We start from the raw sequence: 20,209 nt of genomic DNA, 5'->3' as shown, positions 1-20,209 counted from the left end.
CAGACCCAACTCCACGACATCAACAACAGGAAAAGCAGAGACACTTGTAGAGGATCATTATATATACGCTCACGATGTACCCACTCGTCTCTATTGAAGGAGCTTCCGTCGTTACCGCCGGTCATTCGTTTCATTTCCAGCGTCCACCGCCATCACCATGAGGTTCTCCTCCAACGCCTCCCTTTTGCTGGGGCTTCTCGCCTCTGCATCGCATGCTGTTGTTGCCGCCGACGATACTGCCGCGCCCGCAGCACCCGCGGTCAACGAAGATGCCTTCGTCCAGGGCGCATACATCGTCGAGCTCAACGGCGAACAGGACCCCTCCGCTCTCTACGACGAGCTGCGTTCCGACGGTCTTGCCGTGAAGCCCCGCCTAGACCTCAAGTTCGGCCTCTTCAATGGTGCCTCCTTCAGCGTCGACGACGCCGGCGAGCCCGACATCACCACCGCCAAGATCGCAGATAAGCTCAGCGTCAAGGGCGTCTGGCCGGTCCGCAAGATCAAGATGCCCAAACCCGTGGGCACATCCATCGGCCGCAACGGGACCGCTTCCAGCGCTGCACTCCTGCGCTCCCTCAAGGACAGACGTGACGAGGCCGCCAAGGACACGTACAGCACCCACGTCATGACGCAGGTCGACAAGCTCCGCGAGGCCGGGTTCACGGGCAAGGGCATCAAGGTCGCCATCGTCGACACGGGTGTGGACTACAGACACCCTGCCCTAGGCGGCTGCTTCGGCGAGGGCTGCCACGTCGCGTACGGCTGGGACTTTACGGGGGACAACTACTATGAGAGCTCCGACGCGCCTACTCCTGACGCGGATCCCCTTGATACCTGCCAGGGCCACGGCACGCACGTCGCGGGTATCATCATGGCGCAGGAGAACGAACTCGGGTTCACAGGCGCTGCGCCAGATGTCACGCTCGGCGCGTACAAGGTCAGCGGTTGCGCTGGGTACACGACGAGCGAGATTTTGGTGTCTGCTTTCTACCGCGCCTACGAGGACGGGAGTGATGTCATCTCGTGCTCTGCGGGCGACGATTCGGGTTGGGCGAGCGATGCTGCTGGTGTAGCTGTCTCGCGCATTGCTGAGGCTGGTATTCCCGTCGTCGTTGCGGCTGGTAACTCTGGTAACTTGGGAGTCTGGGCTGTGGCCTCGCCGGCATCGGGAAAGGCTGTTGCTGGCATTGGTTCCGTGGACAACACCATTTTGCCTAATCTCATGAAGCGCGGCACGTTCGTTAACGAGACGGGCGAGTTTGCCTTTGGGTGGGCTGACAGCACCCCCGTCACCACTGCGAACGTGACTCTGCGTCTGTGGATTGCGAGCGCAAATGTCACGGCCTGCAACCCAATCCCGGCAGATATCGACTTGACTGATTCTATTCCCTTGATCTCTATGGACGCAGGGTGCCAGTCCGATGTCCAGGCCGCGAACCTCCTCGCCAGAGGCGCGAAGTATATCCTTTTCTATCCTGCTAGCGAGTCGTAAGTATATCTTTCCGCACACTTGAGATGCCTTTGATAAGGAGGGTGGTGGCTAATGGGAGGTCAGTAGGTTATATCCCCCGTACGTCTACACCGAGGGCATCCTTGGCATCGGAATGGTTATGCCCCGCCAGGCCCAGGAGTGGAAAGCCCACGCCGAAAACGTCACCATCACCATCGGACCGCCCAAAACCTCCGGCCTCTTCGCCGAGCCCATCACAAATGGCCCGACTGCTGGTTACACCAGCCCCTTCTCTAGCTACGGCCCAACGTGGGAACTCGACGTGAAGCCCCAGTTCACCGCCCCCGGCGGCGGCATTCTGTCCACGTGGACCTGGGACCAGGGCGAGTACATGGTCAACCCCGGCACCTCCATGTCTACTCCCTTCGTCGCCGCTGTCTACGCTCTCGTTGGACAGGTCCGCGGTACCCTTGACCAGGAGACCCTACGCTCCGTCATTGCTGCCACTGCTCAGCCGAAGGCCTGGAACGATGGCACCGTTGCTCACAATGACATTCTCGCTCCTGTACCGCAGCAGGGCGCCGGCCTCGTACAGGCTTGGGACGCTGCGCACGCCACTACGATCCTCGGCTCGACGGGCATCTCCTTCAACGATACAGACCACTTCGTCGGCGAGCACACCTTCAGCGTGAAGAACACCGCCGCCGAAGAGGTCACCTACAAGCTCGGCCACGCCAAGTCCGTGACCGTATACACCTTCACCCCGGGCGAAGCCCAGCTTAACGTCGCCCGTGCCCCGCCCCCGACCGTCGACGAGTGGGCGACAATCAACTTCGAGACTGACTCCCTGATCGTCCCCGCCGGCGGCAGCGCTGACGTCAAGTTCACCGCCGTGCCTCCCTCCGGCCTGAACGCCACGCTCTTGCCCGTGTACAGCGGATACATAACCCTCGAAGGAAGCAACGGCGAGACCTTGTCCGTGCCATACCTCGGCGTCGGCGGAAGTATGCGTGAAACCCCCGTCCTGGTCCCCGGCCTCGGCCTGAACGGTGTCTACCTCTCCTCCACGGACAACCACTTCCTCATTCCCGTCGCTGCGAACCGGACCTTCACCATCCCGCGCCCCGGATCTACGGGCAGTGCCATCTACCCCAAGATGGTCGTGACCCCGACCGTCGGCACGACCGATCTGCACGTAGAGCTCGTGGCCCTCGGCAGAAGCGGCAACTCTACACTCAAGGTCACTGATGTGCTCGGGTACCCGACCCTCGGCGCGCTGCCGCAGTCGCCTGTTGCGTATGCGCACAGGTTCGGGTACACCTGGAACTTTGGCGGCTTCTTGGCCGATCGGACTGTTGTGCCCGAGGGTAGCTACGCATTTATTGCACGCGCGTTGAGGATTTTTGGGGATGCGGGCAAGGAGGAGGATTGGGATGTTGTTGAGACTGTGCCGTTCATCTTGAAGTATCTTGCATAAATACGTAGCTGCGGGCCTTATCTCGAAGAAGATATAATGGAAGCGTAATTGCGTACAGCAGAAGTTCCTTGTCACTAGATGGCTATTATTCGGGACTGGAGTCAATCTCACGATGTGACTGAGTAAACTTTTTTTTGGGAACGCGCGCGGCTGGAGCCCTGAGCACATTTACTTTGTGCACTGGGTACTTGGCGTTTCAACGGCAAACACTTCCAATGTGGCATGTCTATGGAGCATGAAGACCTCCCGTCGAAGCCTTAAAGAATTTGAACATTTCCCACGCTTTTTCTTGGTTGTGTCGAGTTCCATCAGACACAAATTGATAGGGCTCATCGCGTGTGGTCGGTTTTTCGTCGTGAATCTCTACGACTTTGCCGTTGAGACTTGTATCATTTATGATCTGCGATACGCCCTTGATCAGGGTAGACATTGGCGTGACTACCATGTATTTGTACATTTCTGGATCGGGGATGATATTTGTGACTAACGGCGCATTAGTGATCTGATGATGACAATGTCCCTTGAGATTTGTTGAGACTCTTACCTAAAGCTGCTGGTGCCATCGTGTTGATCTGAATCTTGAGATCTTCAAGTATAGGCGCTGTCGACCGTACGAGACCGATCACACCAGCCTTCGCAGCTGCGTACATCGGTCCGACTGGGAACGGATAAAGAGCGGCATCTGACGCAGTGCAGATGATGGAGCCACGAGAGCCTTCGGATATTTCGTTCTTGCTGATGTAGTGAATGGCAAGCTTAACAGCTACGAAAGGCGATGTTAGCCTCGAAGTCATGCACAAACTGGAAGAAACTAGCAGCGAAATCCGAACTGGGGTTCACTTACAATAGATGACACCATTCAAATCCACGGCTACAACCTTTAGGTTCGGCTCTTGGGGAGCGTCGGGGTGGATAGTTGCAAGGGCGTTCGACATCCCTTCGGCTATACCAGCATTGGCAAAGACAATATCAATCCTGCCAAATGCATCATAGACATCCGAGAATTCCTGAGCCTGTTCCTTCCACGAAGAAACATCGCATTGGTGGAAGGTCACCGTAGATTGAGGATACTCTGAAGCAACGTCAGACGCAATTGACTTGCCAGAAGCTGCGTTGACATCGAAGATGGCGACCTTGCCGCCTTGCGAGGCAAAGTGGCGTACTATGGTAAGGCCGATGCCGCTGGCGCCGCCGGTGACGATGACCGATTTCGGGGTGGTACCAATTGCCATTGTGACTTATGTAGTAGCGTGACGTGAGAGATTCGAGTGAAGTTAGTGATAAGACAAGGAAGTCATTGCTGAGGAGCCGATTAGCATGGTATATCAGAAAGTAAATGAACGGAATGCTTTGCTCATACGTTTGTTTGCTTGGTGACTCTTGTATAGTGACACCCTCGTCGGAGTCCAAGATCGCAGTTCATGGATTACAAACGCTGAGCTGAGGTTGAAACATGTGCCAGAAATAAAGCTAGGTTGACAGGCATGGACCACGAAGTTTCCCTGGGATATCGCTACAGTGGTCCTGTCCTTGTGAGACAGGGCCGATGGCACCTTGGGGAAGCCAGTTCTGGTGCAGAAAGACACCGTCTCCGGCCCTTGTGAACGCATGGATATGGTATACCATCGAATTTGAAGACAATGTTCAAAGTCGGAGTACAAACCAATCGTAATTTTCAAAGTTCATCTGTTCGGAGACTCCAACGTGTAGTGTCATTGGGCAGAAGTCGGCTTTGACTTGGGATGCTTTGGCGAATCGGAATAGTAGACCTAGCGTAGTCGAAGAGGATGATCCCGGCTTTTTCGGAGTTGAGTAGACGAAACGCCAGCTCCGAGACATGCACTTTGAACTTACTCCCTCCGAACACGCTCTTCTACTACCGCAGAGCAGTATTTGCCGCTGTACACTCAGTAACTTTGTGGGTGACCCCAGTTCAGACATGGGTATTCGATGGAATATTCGATCCAGGCCGCCGGTGTCCACCGGCGTCACCAAACACGGTCCATCGCCGGACCTACCGCCCTGCATCCACTCCGCACGGCAAAATTGCCGAAACAACGGGCAGCCGTCTGCGCCTCCGTGCAAGGCTGGAAGCGCCGACTCAGAGAATACCGCTCATGCTAACCTCATGAAAGACGTTGCTATTGCTAGATTGTCAGATGTCTACCAAAAGTACATGTATCTATATGGAGTTGGTCTGGCGCTCTCCATGATCATCATCGAAGACCTGGCTCGCCTTTCACTTTGCCTAGAACACGTTAGACACGCCCACTCTTATAGATAATACCCAATACAAGGCGCGAGCGCTATAGACTAGTTTTCAACAACAGGCAAAATCTCCACGACATATCACTCAACATGGTTGCAGCCCGCAAAGATGAGCGCATCCCGATTGCGATCGTGGGAATGGGATGTCGCTTCCCAGGTGATGCGACATCGCCGTCCAAGTTCTGGGATCTCTTGAAAAATGGAAGAGGTAGGGATTTGGTCATTTTGGGACTAAGTATTGAAAACCTCTGCTAACTCAAGTTAAGACGCCTACTCCCCTAATACAGATAGATGGAACTCGGACGCCTTTCACCACCCCAACAGCAAAGATCGCGTCAATACTTTGGCCACGAAGGGAGGGCACTTCCTGAAGGAGGATCCCTATCTATGGGACGCATCCTTCTTCAACATCACAGCAGCCGAAGCCATGGCTCTCGATCCGAAGCAGCGTATCATGATGGAAGTCGCTTACGAGGCGCTCGAGAACGCCGGCATGCCCCTGCCAAAGGTCGCCGGCTCGCAGACTGCGTGTTACATCGGCTCCTCGACGAGCGACTATAGGGACATGGTCACGAGGGACTTCGCAAACTGGCCCAAGTATTACATCCTCGGCAACTGCGAGGAGATGGTCTCGAATCGTATTTCGCACTTTCTCGACATCCACGGCCCCAGCGCCACCATCCAGACCGCGTGCTCCTCGAGTCTGGTGGCTACGCATTTGGCCTGCCAGAGTCTCCACTCCGGAGAGTCGGAAATGGCCATCGCGGGTGGTGTCGGTTTGACGCTCACCCCCGACGGCAACATTCAGCTGGCCAACTTGACGTTCCTCAACCCCGAGGGTCACTCTCGGTCGTTTGATGCAGATGCTGGTGGCTATGGTCGCGGTGAAGGTGCTGGCGCCCTCATCCTCAAGCGGCTGGACAAGGCGCTTGCTGATGGAGATCCTATCCGTGCTGTCATCCGGGCCACGGGCGCCAACTCGGACGGGTGGACACAAGGTGTGACGCTGCCTTCTGGCGAGGCACAAGCAGCGCTCATCAAATATGTCTACGAATCTAATGGTCTCGACTACTCTGCGACTCAATATGTAGAGGCTCACGTAAGTCGCCTTTAAGGTCCTGTGATTGAGCTTAAGTGATATCCACATCATATTAACATTACAATTGTCTTGTAGGGCACGGGGACAAAGGCCGGAGATCCCCTGGAAGCAGGAGCTATCTCGAGAACCATCGGATCAGGTGCGACGAAGTCACGAAAGCTCTGGATGGGAAGTCTTAAGCCAAATGTAAGGATTTCGAAGTTACTGGTCACTGTATCAATGGAAGACTAACTTCAAGCTCCTAGATCGGTCACTTAGAAGCTGCCGCTGGTGTAGCGGGAATCATTAAGGGCGTCCTGGCCATGGAGAACGGAATGATACCCCCCAACATCTACTTCAACAAGCCCAACCCCGCAATTCCATTCGATGAATGGAACATGGCCGTACCGACAAAGCTGACACCTTGGCCTGTCTGCAAGACCAAGCGGATGAGTGTCAGTGGCTTTGGCATGGGCGGCACAAACGGCCACGTAGTGTTGGAGTCTTTCAACTCGGACCAGTGGAAGTCACTGCTGCCCGCCAACGGTGTCGCCCACGAGACTCCAAACGTCAAGAAGAGACTATTTGTCTTCAGCAGTCACGATCAAGCTGGGTTCAAACGCATCGGCGATAAGTTGGTCGAGCACATGGACACCCTTGGCCCCGCTGCTTCGAGCCCAGAGTATCTCGCCAAGCTGGCGCACACCCTCTCTGTCGCCAGATCGGGCTTGACTTGGAGATGGAGCTGTTCGGCTGAAAATGCCGCTGAGCTCCGTCACAAGCTTTCAACCACGGCTGGCGACAAGACTACGAGAACTCCGGACAGCAAGCCGAGGATTGGATTCGTCTTCACGGGTCAGGGAGCGCAGTGGGCCGGTATGGGAGTCGAGATGCTCAAGTCCCACCCGGTCTTTAAGGATTCCGTTGCGCGATCTGCAGCACTTCTCAAGTCCATGGGCTGCGACTGGGACCCTGTCGAAGAATTGACGAGGTCAAAGCAAGAATCTCGTCTCAAGGCGCCCATGATCAGCCAGCCCATCTGTACTGTTTTGCAGATTGCCCTGGTCGACGAGCTGCGCTCTTGGGGCGTAACGCCCAAGAAAGTTGCCGGCCACTCAAGTGGAGAGATTGCAGCGGCGTACTGCGCCGGGGCGCTCACGCATCGTGATGCCATTGCCATCGCTTACTTCAGGGGCAAGGCTTCCTCCGGTCTGGTCGGCCTCAAGGGCGGCATGATGGCTGTCGGCTGCTCATATGATCAAGCACGATCACTGCTCGCGCAGCACGGAGAGCACCTCGGCGGTGTCGCGACAGTGGCCTGTGTGAACTCTCCGAATAGCGTCACCATTTCGGGTGATTCAGCCGCTCTCGAGAGACTGCGAGCCATCCTCGAGAAGGAGAGCATGTTTGCTCGCATGCTTCAAGTTGATGTCGCCTACCATTCTAGCCACATGCAGGGTGCTGCAGCAGAATATGCCGCTTCTATCGCAGACGTTGAGCCGAACAGCTCGGAGGAAGACGAAACTAAGCGTGTGACCATGGTCTCGAGTGTCACTGGTAGTGAAGCTGCCCCTGAGTTGCTTGGGGGCTACTACTGGGTGCGCAACCTGGTATCTCCCGTTCTCTTTGAGCAAGCAATCAAGGAGATGGTTTCTCCAGCAGCAGAAGCAGATGTAAAGACTCTTGACCTATTGATCGAACTTGGTCCTCACAGCGCTCTCGGTGGCCCTATCGAGCAGATATTGTCCCACCACGGGATCAGCGATGTCAGCTACAAGTCCGTTCTCACCAGACTTCAAAGCGCCGTCGACACGAGTTTGCAGCTGGCTTCCGAGCTTTTCGCTGAAGGTGTCTCTCTGGAACTCCAGAAGGTTAACGGAGATTCTCACTGCCAGCTTCTCACCAACTTGCCGCCGTATCCCTGGAATCACTCGAAGGTTTTCCGCTGCGACTCGCGCATTGCAAAGGAACTTTTGGCACAGAAGTTCCCCACTCGAAGTCTGCTTGGAGCGCCTGTACCCATGATGGACGAGACGCAGAGGGTATGGCGCAGTTTCCTTCGACTTGAAGACGAGCCTTGGCTTCGTGGGCACATGGTTGGCAGCACCGTGCTTCTCCCTGGTGCTGGCATGACCAGTATCATTCTCGAAGCTAGTCAACAGCTTGTTGCACCGGGAAAGACTGCTCGAGCTTTCCGTCTACGCGATGTGTCTCTCTTCGCTGCCATGGCTCTCCCGGAAGGAGTTTCAACAGAAGTCATTGTTCACATGAGGCCCTACCTCCAGTCCACGCTTGGATCAACCCCTGCAGCATGGTGGGAGTTTACCATGTCTTCATGCGTCGGAGGTGACCAGCTGAGGGACAACTGCCGTGGGCTGATGACCATCGATTACCATGAAGACACAACTCCGCAGATGGCAGAGGAGGATGCTATCATCGCATCCTCGAGAGTAGCGGAATATCATCGTGTTCACAAGGAGTCGAATCTCGAGTACGCCAAAGAGAACTTCTACAACCACATGAACAGTGCCTCTTGGAAGTATGGAGAAGCTTTCCAGGGCATTGAGGGATGCCATGTCGGCGACGGTCAGAGCACATTCAATATCAGAGTGACCGATATCGGGGAGACCTACAGTAAGGGGCAAATTGAGCGACCTTTTCTCATTCACGCTGGTACCTTGGATGCAGTCTTCCAGAGTTGGCTGAGCAGCACGTGGATAGGTGATAAGGACGGAGGCTTCGACTTCACGAGACCCTTCGTGCCTGTTCACTTTACCGAGCTCGAAATTTCTGCTGATATTCCTGGCGACGTGGGCTACGTCATGCCTGGGCTCTGTCTTTCGGAGCGATATGGCTTTACGGACTTGTCTGCGGATATGTTCATGTTCGACAAGGATGTTTCCAAGCCTTACCTCGTGGTGAAGGACTTCCGAGTCGCTGAGCTGAACATGGATGATGGCGGAGGTCGCGAAGATAATGAGGTTGATCCGACCGACATCACGTCAGAAGTTCGCTGGAACTATGCCTTGGATGTTATGGAGCCACAGGAAATCGGCCGAGTGGTCTCCGCCATCAAACCCAAGGATAGAATGGCTGAGGTATGCTTGTAATCCATGCCGGAGACTTCGTCCGGGGCGCTAACATTGACAATACAGATCATTCGGATGGCGCTTCACTTGAACCCGGCAGCTACGCTCCTGCAGCTCGTCCCGGACCACGATGCCGCGCGCAACTCAGTCATCGCTAGCCTACCCGGGGACATCGTACGCTCTAGTCAAGTTCGCTATGCGGTCATCAACGCCGCCAAGAGCCCGTCGACCGACAAGCCAGCCTTCGTCGGCGAGGCATTTGAACTCGGCGCAGTAGATAGCCCTTTGCCAGAGAATATTCCGAAGGCCGATCTCTTGATCATCTCCAGCGATGTGGAAAAGGTTGAAAAGCGCGACCAGTTGCTTGAACGGGTTCTCAACCTCACCAAGCCAGAGGCAACGGTTCTCATTGCTGCCAAACAACAGCCCACTCCGGGAGGCCTGGAAGCTAGAGGCTATGACTTTGTCTTTGGAGTTGAGGGAGATGAGCGCCTTGCGCTGTACTGGGGTGCCAGGAACGCGAATGCGAAGCCCGCGACCAACGGCACTCCTGCTCGACAGGCAGTAATCATGGAGCCGATGACTATGTCCAATGAGTCTCGGCAATTCTCCAAGTCTCTTCAGGAATCTCTTATCACTCAAAACTACGCGGTGTCAACGAGGACCTTGACCGACGAGCCGAAGTCTGATGTTGCAGAAAGCGAAGTTCTCATTTCTCTGTTGGAACTTGAAAAGCCGCTACTCGACGACCTGTCGGAGAAGGAGTACCAAGTTGTGAAGGCTCTATCTCTAGCATACCAGCGCCTTCTTTGGATCACCTGTGGAGACAACCCATCATTCGGCGTGATTGATGGTTTGTCACGCTGTGTTGAGAGCGAGATTGCAGGCACTCGGTTCCAGGTTCTGCATCTGAGTCAAGAGACGGGCCTGCAACATGGCCCGGCACTGGCATCTCGCATCTTGTCTTCGGAAACCACAAAAGATGATGAGTTCCATGAACGCGATGGTGTCTTGCAGGTGACCCGTATCTATCGGAGCTTAACGGAGAATGACTCCATCAAGCATCACTTGCACGATTCGACCCGGGTCACATCTGTTGGCGCCGACGAGGACCTGAGGCTTTCGATTGAGAGACCCGGTCTGTTGGACACACTGCAGTTTATTGAGGACGACCGGCTAAATGCCCCTCTTGCAGACCACGAGGTGGAAATCAAGGTAAAAGCCACGGGCATCAACTTCCGAGACATCATGGCTACAATGGGACTCATTCCCATGTCTGTCTTGGGACAGGAAGGCAGCGGTGTCGTTGTCAAGACTGGAAGTGAAGCAAGCCGCTTCAAACCCGGTGACCGCGTGAGCTTCTTGGGCGTCGGCACACACGCTACGAAGATCCGGGTTGACCATCGCATTGTTGCTCATATTCCCGACACCATGTCCTTCGAGGAGGCCGCTGCATTGCCTGTCGTCCATACCACTGCGTACCATGCCCTTGTCAACCTCGCAAAGCTTACCAAGGGCAAGTCGGTTCTGATCCACGCTGCCGCTGGTGGTGTAGGCCAAGCGGCTGTCCAGATTGCTCTTCACCTGGGTTTGGTCGTCTATGTCACCGTTGGCTCCGAAGACAAGCGGAAGCTAGTGGTCAACACGTATGGCATTCCCGAGAAGCACATTTTCAATTCTCGCGATGCCAGCTTCGCAAAGAGCGTGATGCGCGTCACGAATGGTCGCGGTGTTGACTGCGTTCTCAACTCACTCTCAGGAGAGCTTCTTCGGACGTCGTGGGAGTGTCTGGCCACCTTCGGCACTTTTGTCGAGATTGGTCTCCGCGACATTCTCGACAACACTCGGCTTGACATGAGACCATTCGGGAAGAGCACAACGTTCACATTCTTCAACCAGTTCACACTTTACGAGGAGGACCCCGCTGCGCTAGGACAGATCCTCGATGAAGCCTTCAAGTTGGTCCATATGGGTACGCTTCGTGCTCCGAGCCCCCTGACGGTGCATTCCATGGGTCAAGTGGGAGACGCCTTCCGCACCATCCAGCAAGGAAAGCACCGCGGCAAGATGGTTATGGCATTCACGGATAACGCAGAGGCGCCAATCCTGCGCAAGGCTAAGAACTCCCTCAAGCTCAACGCTGATGTCACTTACCTTCTTGTTGGTGGCCTAGGTGGTCTGGGCCGCAGTCTGGCGCGGCAATTCATCGCCTGTGGCGCTCGTAACCTTGCCTTCCTCTCAAGATCTGGAGACGGCTCCCCAGATGCCAAGGCTCTGATCAAAGAGCTATCCAACATGGGCGCCAACGTCAAGGCCTACCGCGGTGATGTGTCGGACCCTGCTTCCTTCCAGGCTGCTCTGGGTCAATGCGAACGAGAGCTTCCGCCCGTCAGGGGTGTGGTCCAAATGGCTATGGCTCTTCGCGACATCGTCTTCGAGAAGATGTCTTACGACTGGTGGAAGACTGGGTTGAGACCCAAGGTGCAAGGTACATGGAACCTTCACGAGTACTTCAACCATGAACGCCCCCTAGAGTTCTTCATCATCTGCTCGTCCATTTCGGGTATGTACGGCTACCCTAGTCAGGCACAGTACTCCGCCGGCAACACATACCAAGACACTTTGGCGCACTACCGCCGTTCACAGGGGCTCAAGGCCGTGTCGGTCAACCTGGGTATCATGCGTGACGTTGGTGTGCTGGCAGAGCAAGGTGCGACGGGCAACTTCTTGCTGTGGGAGGAGACCCTGGGCATCCGAGAGCCAGCGTTTCATGCCCTCTTCAAGGGCCTCATCAATCGGCAGAAGAGCGAAAACCCGGCTTCATGGCCGCCAGCTCAAGTGACAACCGGCTTGGGCACTGCAGACATCATGGCAGCACACGGCCTCGATCAGCCGGGATACTTCAGCATCCCGCGTTTCGGACCTCTCGCGGTGACGAGCTTAGCGACAAGTGCTTCGGGTGCTGGAAAGTCAGACACCGTTTCTCTTTCTTCACGCTTATCTGAGGCGAGTAGCAAGCAGCAGGCGTTGGATATTATCACAGAGGCTCTGGTAAAGAAGGTGGCCGACATCTTGCAGATGCCTGTGTCGGAAGTTGATCCGGGCCGGCCTATGTACCGCTATGGTGTTGATTCTTTGGTTGCGCTCGAGGTCAGAAACTGGATCACTAGGGAGATGAAGGCAACTGTGGCTCTTTTGGAGGTTCTGGCTGCGGTTCCCATGGAGGTCTTTGCAGCTAGGATAGCCGACAAGAGCAAGTTGGTGGCGTTTGAGTGATAATTTCGTATGGGCACGGGACTGGGGCCGGCGTTCAAAGGATGACAAGGGGTTTTGAAAATTCTTTCGGATTGGCGTTTAGTTTGCACTCGGGCTGGAGGTTGTTTTCATAGACTTTCATAGATCATCTGGAAAATTGTGTTCAAGCAATGATTAATTCCCCCTGGCACCTGGGTCACTCCAGCCCGTCAGCTCTGTAAGGTTTTTGCTCATCTCTGTTCAGCCCAGCTATGTTGTCAAAGTTCCACGAGGCATAGGTACTGATTAGAGTAAGGTGATGCCCACACCGACACAAAGCGATGGATCTGTTCAATTCTACTTTGATTCGATGACCTTGGTACTCAATCAACTCGTGAAAGCCCATCTGGAGATGTTTTTCGTCGTGGCTATTTGGTGCTGGACAACGAAGCCCTGGTAAGGACAGACACCTTGGCCTGGAATTGATTGACCTAGAGTACCTTGACAGTACCGCCATTTGCGCAGATCACGCTCCCACTGACCCATCGACTCTTCTCAGATGACAGAAAGCCTACGATTTCAGCTATGTCATCGACTCTCCCCAACCTCTTTTCCACACTGCATGCGGTTTTCTTTGCCTCAAGGAATTGGCGGATCTCAGGGGTGTCCGGCATTTGTGAGGCCAATTCGGTTTGCGTAACTGATGGACGATGGTCAGGTTTCGACAAGGCTTTTGGCAATTTTCGGTTCAAGGTGGCTGCGAAACTTACTGCCAACAGCAACTGAGTTCACTGTAGTCCTCTCCATCCCAGGCCTTGTCCCCCAAGCGTCAGCCCACACGCGAGTCATCGATTCAATAGCGCTCTTGCAACCGCTGTAAACCACTGTCGTCCCGATGTATCAGAACCAAAACATCAGATGCAAGTAGGCTAGGAAGTAGGAGTAGAAAGAAGCAACGCTACGTACGAGCAACTGGAGAAGGATCTCGGCCTCCTTCGGAAGAGATGTTGATGATTCGGCTTTCCGGCCGGAAGTACGGGAGAAGTGCTTGCACGAGAAATACAGGTGCTTCAATATTAGCCGTAAGTAAGCGATCAATGTGGTCCTGGGTGATCGTGCCCACTGGCGCGACCTCCACGACCGCCGCGTTTTGCACAAGTATGTTCAAACTCCCATACTCTTTGACGGCATTGACGATGGCACTGCAGTACTCTCGAGGCTCCAGTAAAGGCGCAACCACGCCTTTAATCTGTGGTACAGAACTCTTGTTGGAATTTCTGTACAGGGAATCTATCTCGGCTCTCAAATCATCGATTTTGCCCAAGGACGATAGCACAGAGCATGTTCCGATGATATTCGCCCCACGGCTTGCGAGGTGAACGGCGATGCCTCGTCCAATGCCGCGCGAAGCACCACTGGGACACAAGCCGTACATTAGCAGAAGCCACAGAAGGAAAATGACCTGACGATTCAACGATAAGGGGAAATGAAGAAACCTACGTCACGATTGCCACTTTGCCGACGAGGTCTTGCTCTGAGACCTTGATATTTGCATGGTAATGCTCCATGTTGCTCATGATTTAGTAGTTGTTAATGTTGATGAAGACCGAACTGGTGATGGTCATGATCGCAGTACCTTATGCTGAAATATGGGCTTCGTCAAGTGCGACAGCGATCAGCCAACCTTCCACGCAGTGGATGGGCGACTACCGCTGTTACCTTACTACTTCCCTAGCTCTTACAATGGCCAGCGTTGAACGCTGAGATGCTCCGAGACTGTCCGGTTTAGCAGCAAAGGTCCAGTGCTGGTTCCGAAACGCCCTCCGGTGCTTAGACCAACTGATCCAAGTTCCACAGCGAATGCCAAGTGACAGCTCTTCAGATCATTGTCAAAATCAAGGGTTTGAACCTCAACTAAGGATTCACATCGAATAGCCGGTTCAAGATTCGTAAACTAGACTCTCATCTGCTGTCTGAAAGCTTCCATATCCAACAATGTGATACTTGTGTGCATTTTCCCCTCGTCGAACCATACAAATACATGCTCTGTAAACTTGACTCTTTTACCCGTTGGCTCTATTCCATTCCAAGCCTTAACTGGTGTCCACTCAAATACCACTCTGGCTGCAAGTTGCTGTTTCTCCTCGTCAACAATAAGCTTCTCGAGCGTGTTCTTGCAATCCGCCATGACATCGTGACACTCTTCCATGGCCCCTCTGTACTGTTCACGGGTTACAGAATGCTCATTGAACGTAATGTGGTCATGGGTGAATTTCGACAGGTTCTCTTCCATGGTCCTGGTGGAGACGCAGTTGAAGTATGCGCGGTACGCCTCAGTGAGACAGAACCCTGGAGGAGAAGCTTTAGCGCTCCAGCTTGGGGGCCGGACCGCCTGCGATTCGCTGTTGCGTAACGCATCGACATCGTCTATAATCATGATGTTGGAGATAGTGGTGCCATGAACTTGACAGAAAACGTGTCGCCGGAATTCGATTACCGCAGTGGCGGTTGAAGCAGGGAAGACGCTTTTGGGAGATATCCGCACGAGGAGAATCGCAGCCAAGTCGCCTGTAAAAGCGTCTCCAATTTGGTGAAGGATGGTGATGTTCACGTCACTTGACGCTTCTAGGTGCTCGAAGCCGGCTGGCAAATTCAAAAGCTGAGAGGTTGAGTGTCCAGGAGACGAGAACTTCGCCATGTTCTCGCCGGGAAGTCGGCGGTTGAGGCGCTCTGCATACTCTTGGAAGATGGATTCGATGGCCGCCATTTTTTTTTGTTTCTTTAGGATGGTTATTCTGAGGGGATTCTTGACAGACACAAAGAGAAGTATGCACTTCACGAAGTATAAACTGAGGCAAATTTCTGAGTGCTAAAACTTGAACGAAGAAATCAGCCTTCACAGTTCCAGACTCTACTAAATCGTCAATCTCCAGAAAACACAAGAGCGCTCAGAAACTGAAGGTGAACTCTGGTTGTTCTGGATCCATTTGACCTCCGCTCCTAGGTTCGACCTTGCAAGATATGCCCGGAGCTTTCGGAGGTCATGGTGGGAGCATGGGCCTCAGAGGCAGTTCGGACCTGGCTCCATTCTCCAGCGGTCGTAGGCTCATTCCGACTCGTTCCGTCTGCTGTCCGAGTGCTCTTCTCTGCGGTTGCTCGCCGATTGCTTAGGGTACGCCTCGGAGTCGTCGAACTTTTTTGAAACAGTCTTGAGGTACACCCTACAATGTCTCCAGTGAAATTCTGACCCAAATCAAAGGAGCGAGGAGTCAAGCCTAGGAACAGACCACCTCTAAGTGGAATAAGTCGGCGTGGTCACAGATGGGCTCAGCACTGATACAAATGCTCGAACTCGAGATTAGTATCTCAGGACCCGTCATCTGAAAGATTCCACTCTCATCAATTTCGGGAAACCAATATGCTCTACGCCCTGCCGCAAGACCTTCATTTCATAGACGGTCCACGAATTGCCAGTTTTCAAGCATTAGAAAAAATGTCACAAAACTCAACTCAGACTCAAACAAAAAAGCTGGACACAGCAAAAGGTGCAGATGCATACAATCCAAGCAACCTGAAAACCTACGACACTCTCGTCTTTGGTGTCGTTTCACCTTACGGTTGGAATTGCTCAGCCGAGAAACTCATCTCTTTCTTCAACCGCAATATAGCTCGCGCCGCAGAGCCGTACAAGTCCAACCCGGGCGGTCCCCCACCCACTCGAATCCTCGACATTGGCGTTGGCACAGGATACTTCCCCGCAAGAGCTCCTTTGCCTAAATGGACCGAGTACGTTCTTGTCGACCTCAACGAGACGTGCCTGGACGTTACTCTACCCGTCATTGAAAGGGCACATCCGGAGGTCGGCACCAACGCTACGAAGGTCGTTGGTGACTTCCTGGCTCAAGGTGACGAGCTGAAAAGTTTGTTTGCGAAGGGAAAGAGTTTGCCGGAAGGCGGTTTTGATGCTATATCTCTCATGTTCTTGCTGCATTGCCTGCCTGGCCCACCGGCACGCAAGGCGGAGGCTTTGGGACGCATGGGTCGCTTGTTGAGGCCTGGAGGGGTCGTGTTCGGGGCTACTATCTTGGGTAAGGGTGTGAACCGTAATCCGCTGGCGCGCCTTGTATTGTGGTTGAACAACTATTTGGGGGTCTTTGATAATCATGAGGACGATGCAGTGGGTATCTTGGTGCCTCTCCAGAAGATGTTCAATGAGGTACGATATGAGGTAGTCGGGTGTATGCTTCTTTTCGAAGCCAGCGATCCTCGCTATAATTAGAAAGCACATTAGAAGGAATCGAGACCAGACACAACTTTGAAGTTAACTCATGTCCTAGCAGATGAAGTAAGGTGCACAAGAAGAACTACTTCTTCTTGTGCATCTATCTCTTGTTATATCATGCTTTCAGGTTGGGTTGTGTAAAATATCAATCCACGGTGTCGCCTCTCTTCATCTCGCATGAACTTGTACAATCAAATAATTTGCGCTCTTCAGACAATGACATGGCATGTCTGCCTGAACTTCGAAGAAGCAATATGTTCACAGGCAGTATCCTAGGAACAAGTGTACTCTGTCTGATTGACTTGGACACTCTATCAAGGTTTTGGTCAACACTCTGCCAAGTGACTCTAACCGCAATTCGATTTTAGAGCAAGAGTGTTAGAAATAAATCTCCCCTCCCAAATGAGTGTTTGGCGTGCAAACATGTAAGCCAAGTCAAGCTCCAACAAACACCCCAGAAATCAAGGCACCGCCAGCGAATCCAATGCCCATAGCCCATGATGCTCGAAGACCTTCTGTGTACGCTGCAATTACTTGAGGAGCAATGTCCGCGGAGAAAAGTTTTTTCAGATCCGTAGATCCTGCGGCCAAGATCTGGGCAGCGGTGAGACTGGGGACGTTTCGCACAGCATTCTGCAACATGATGTTGTTGAAGAGGTTCTGAGTTGCTGATACCGCAAGTGCACCACTGAGAAGTTGGAAAACTGTGAGTATCCGTCTATTAGTACAATACTTTTTGATACTTATAGCAAGTTGAATGTTGGTCCTAGAGAAGACTTACGGAGGACAATACTTGTGGCCTGGGGCACGTCTTGCACATCGACTGTAGCCTGGACAGCTAGGACTGGAACTTGAGTTCCTAAGCCATAGCCAAAGGCTACTATAAGCTGGTATAGTAGGTACTGAGCTGGTGTAGAGTCCGGGCCAAGGGTGAGGATCAGTGTAGAGCCTAGCACCGTAAGAGCCCCAGAGAGAACACAATATAGCCGGTCATTCCGATATTTGGAGTACGCCACACTGGATAATAGTGTGAGGAATGCTACGATGTAAATGTTAGACGTCATACAGGAAGAATGGATCAAAGGCAATATGACTCACCTCCACCAATTAACAGGGGAAGAACGTTGACACCACTCTGTGCGGGAGTAAAACCTTTGGTTGCCTGGAAGTAGACAGGCAGATTATACTGGATTGAGTAGGCAACCGAGCTAAGCCTACGATGGTGTCAAAAGAAAGTCCCAAGTATATATAGAGCTGGTGGTCCACTTACATGAATGCGAAAACGCAAAGGAAGCCGATCTTCATATTGGTCAAGAACCTTGCTTGCAAAAGAGCGTCCTCTTTCATGAAGTACTGCTCAAACCCGAAGAGCATGGCAATAGTGATCGATCCCATTAGCGTACCGACGACGAAGCCAGAGTCCCACTCGTGTTTGATGCCTCCGGACTCCATTGCGGTGACGAATAGAGCGATGATACCGGTGATAAGAACGACACCCATCAGGTCCATCTGACGCACAATGCTCTTCCATGGTGCCCTGACGGTTTTGACAGTATTTGGAATCTTGAAGAAAAACAGAACGATAATTCCGGCGAGAACGGAAAAGGGTATGTTGATCCAAAAGCTACGACGTGTAATTGTCAGCTCCCCTCTCTTTTGTGCATATTATACGCTGATTGGACTCACCACCACCTCCATGAGAACTTTTCTGTGAGGAAACCGCCGATGATAGGCCCAAGGGAACTCGCACCGGTAAAGATGGCACCGAATGCGCCCAGATAGATTGGCGTCTTGCTCCGAGGCGTGACGAGCGCCAGGATTACATAGACGCCGCCAGTTAAACCAGCAGCCCCAATGCCCTGAACCGCACGCCCGGCAATTAGGAAGGCACTGTTGGGGGCAATGGCACAAAGTACACTCCCGACGGCGAAGATGATGAGCGCTGCCAGGAAGATCCACTTCGGAATGAAGAACTTGTACAGCTTGCCCCATGGCACTTGAAAACTCGCAATCGTCATCAAATATGCAGAGCCATACCAGCCGGCATCTGCGAGGGCTTTGAATTCGGTGGTAATGACGGGGATAGCAGTGGCAACGATGGTGGCATCGAGAGCGAACTAGCTCATTGAGTAAAATTGTTAGCTGGAGAAGTCTTCACTTTGCCATGATTCAAGAATCTTTGTCAGTTGCGACTGTTGCTTGTTGGGATTTTACCTCAAAAAGACCCAGTGCCAGTGCAAGTATGATTAGCACTAGTGTAATGCCCTCAGGGTATTTGCCTTCATCCTCATCAAGCTTAATAGGGTCCGTAAGCCTCTGTCCATCGTCAATATTGAACTGCAAACGATCCGAGAGTGTGTTATTTCCGGTCGAAATACGCCTCAAATAAGGCTCTGTGTTGTCATCCAGATTTTGGACGAACCAAGAATCCACCTTAGTGAATTGACTCTTTGCGGCGTCCATCTTGCAGGTTTGGACTCTGTTCGTGAAAGGTATACAATGGTATGTTGATTCAACTGTTTACTCTGGCACCAGGCGAGCGTAAAATGCGTTCTCAGTTTTCAAGGCTTGAGCAAGGATGAAGATCTACAGACTGGAGATCGGTATGATCCAACAGCCCATGCCAATGTACATGGCGAGCATCACAAGTGATCCAAATTCAGCACCTGCCACAACTTTCGCAGCGATATGCACGGAACGCTTTGCTATCTGACTACCCCGAGACGAACAAATCACACGGATTGTTTGGCTCTGCGGCACAACGCCGATCTCTGAATGTAGCATGTTGAGATATCGTATGGTACGAAAGGTGTGAAACCGGTACTGGGACTTGGCTCGGAGAGTTAATCTCGGGCCCACGACTAAGGTCCGGGCCGGTGGGGTTACCTCCGAAGCTCAGTCGGAGACATTTGCCTTGGCACAAGCGCCGGCGGACGCCCGCGGAAGCGCGAGGTTACATTTAAGAAGTTAGGACGACCTCCATTGCCCATCTTATCAACATCAAATATCCATTTTCAGAAATTCCACAGCGCGATTGAGGTTCTATAGGTTGAAGCTGGCGTGTGCCAGCCTTGCAAAACATGTTACAATAAGCTTGCGGGCCTATGCAGTACACAAAATGGCTGTTATTCGATCTTCATACAGCCGGCGGACCTCAGAACTAGGAGGAGGCCGCTCAGTGACAACAGATCATCTCGGAGTGTGAAATTGAGAAGTCTTTGAGACATCATCGTGACGCCGTAAGAAGCTGTTTGCACGATGAAACTTTGAGATCTCCACCTTTCGAGATATCGCTCGTCATTAAAAACATAATAGGCGCCATCAGTTGCTA

The 20,209-nt window shown here is 53.0% G+C and overlaps 6 protein-coding genes across 6 annotated transcripts; 3 read left to right on the top strand and 3 right to left on the bottom strand.

Moving 5' to 3' along the window:
* Nucleotides 1–157: 157 nt before the first annotated feature.
* CTAM01_14611 (subtilisin Carlsberg) lies at nt 158–2,927 on the top strand (the record flags this gene model as incomplete). The annotated part of the gene is made up of 2 exons (XM_060530610.1): nt 158–1,488; nt 1,556–2,927. The coding sequence occupies 2 exons, from the start codon at nt 158–160 to the stop codon at nt 2,925–2,927; spliced, it is 2,703 nt and encodes a 900-aa protein (XP_060374805.1).
* A 226-nt stretch (nt 2,928–3,153) lies between these two features.
* On the bottom strand, nt 3,154–4,159 carry CTAM01_14610 (uncharacterized protein; the record flags this gene model as incomplete). Its single annotated transcript, XM_060530609.1, has 3 exons — nt 3,154–3,410; nt 3,472–3,690; nt 3,772–4,159. The coding sequence occupies 3 exons, from the start codon at nt 4,157–4,159 to the stop codon at nt 3,154–3,156; spliced, it is 864 nt and encodes a 287-aa protein (XP_060374804.1).
* A 1,126-nt stretch (nt 4,160–5,285) lies between these two features.
* On the top strand, nt 5,286–12,638 carry CTAM01_14609 (uncharacterized protein; the record flags this gene model as incomplete). The annotated part of the gene is made up of 5 exons (XM_060530608.1): nt 5,286–5,403; nt 5,462–6,294; nt 6,370–6,480; nt 6,540–9,371; nt 9,429–12,638. The coding sequence occupies 5 exons, from the start codon at nt 5,286–5,288 to the stop codon at nt 12,636–12,638; spliced, it is 7,104 nt and encodes a 2,367-aa protein (XP_060374803.1).
* A 449-nt stretch (nt 12,639–13,087) lies between these two features.
* On the bottom strand, nt 13,088–15,363 carry CTAM01_14608 (3-oxoacyl-(acyl-carrier-protein) reductase; the record flags this gene model as incomplete). Its single annotated transcript, XM_060530607.1, has 6 exons — nt 13,088–13,296; nt 13,367–13,480; nt 13,563–14,011; nt 14,097–14,168; nt 14,339–14,372; nt 14,664–15,363. 6 exons carry the CDS (start codon nt 15,361–15,363, stop codon nt 13,088–13,090), a joined length of 1,578 nt encoding a protein of 525 aa, XP_060374802.1.
* A 726-nt stretch (nt 15,364–16,089) lies between these two features.
* Nucleotides 16,090–16,945, top strand: CTAM01_14607 (methyltransferase; the record flags this gene model as incomplete). Its single annotated transcript, XM_060530606.1, has 2 exons — nt 16,090–16,812; nt 16,937–16,945. The coding sequence occupies 2 exons, from the start codon at nt 16,090–16,092 to the stop codon at nt 16,943–16,945; spliced, it is 732 nt and encodes a 243-aa protein (XP_060374801.1).
* A 368-nt stretch (nt 16,946–17,313) lies between these two features.
* CTAM01_14606 (GliA) lies at nt 17,314–19,341 on the bottom strand (the record flags this gene model as incomplete). The annotated part of the gene is made up of 6 exons (XM_060530605.1): nt 17,314–17,582; nt 17,660–17,917; nt 17,977–18,092; nt 18,149–18,502; nt 18,565–18,995; nt 19,093–19,341. The coding sequence occupies 6 exons, from the start codon at nt 19,339–19,341 to the stop codon at nt 17,314–17,316; spliced, it is 1,677 nt and encodes a 558-aa protein (XP_060374800.1).
* Nucleotides 19,342–20,209: the final 868 nt, after the last annotated feature.

The sequence above is a fragment of the Colletotrichum tamarilloi genome (assembly GCF_030869305.1).
Source record: "Colletotrichum tamarilloi strain Tom-12 chromosome Unknown Scaffold_128.1, whole genome shotgun sequence".
Taxonomy (NCBI): domain Eukaryota; kingdom Fungi; phylum Ascomycota; class Sordariomycetes; order Glomerellales; family Glomerellaceae; genus Colletotrichum; species Colletotrichum tamarilloi.
This window is presented reverse-complemented; position numbering and strand designations above follow the sequence as displayed.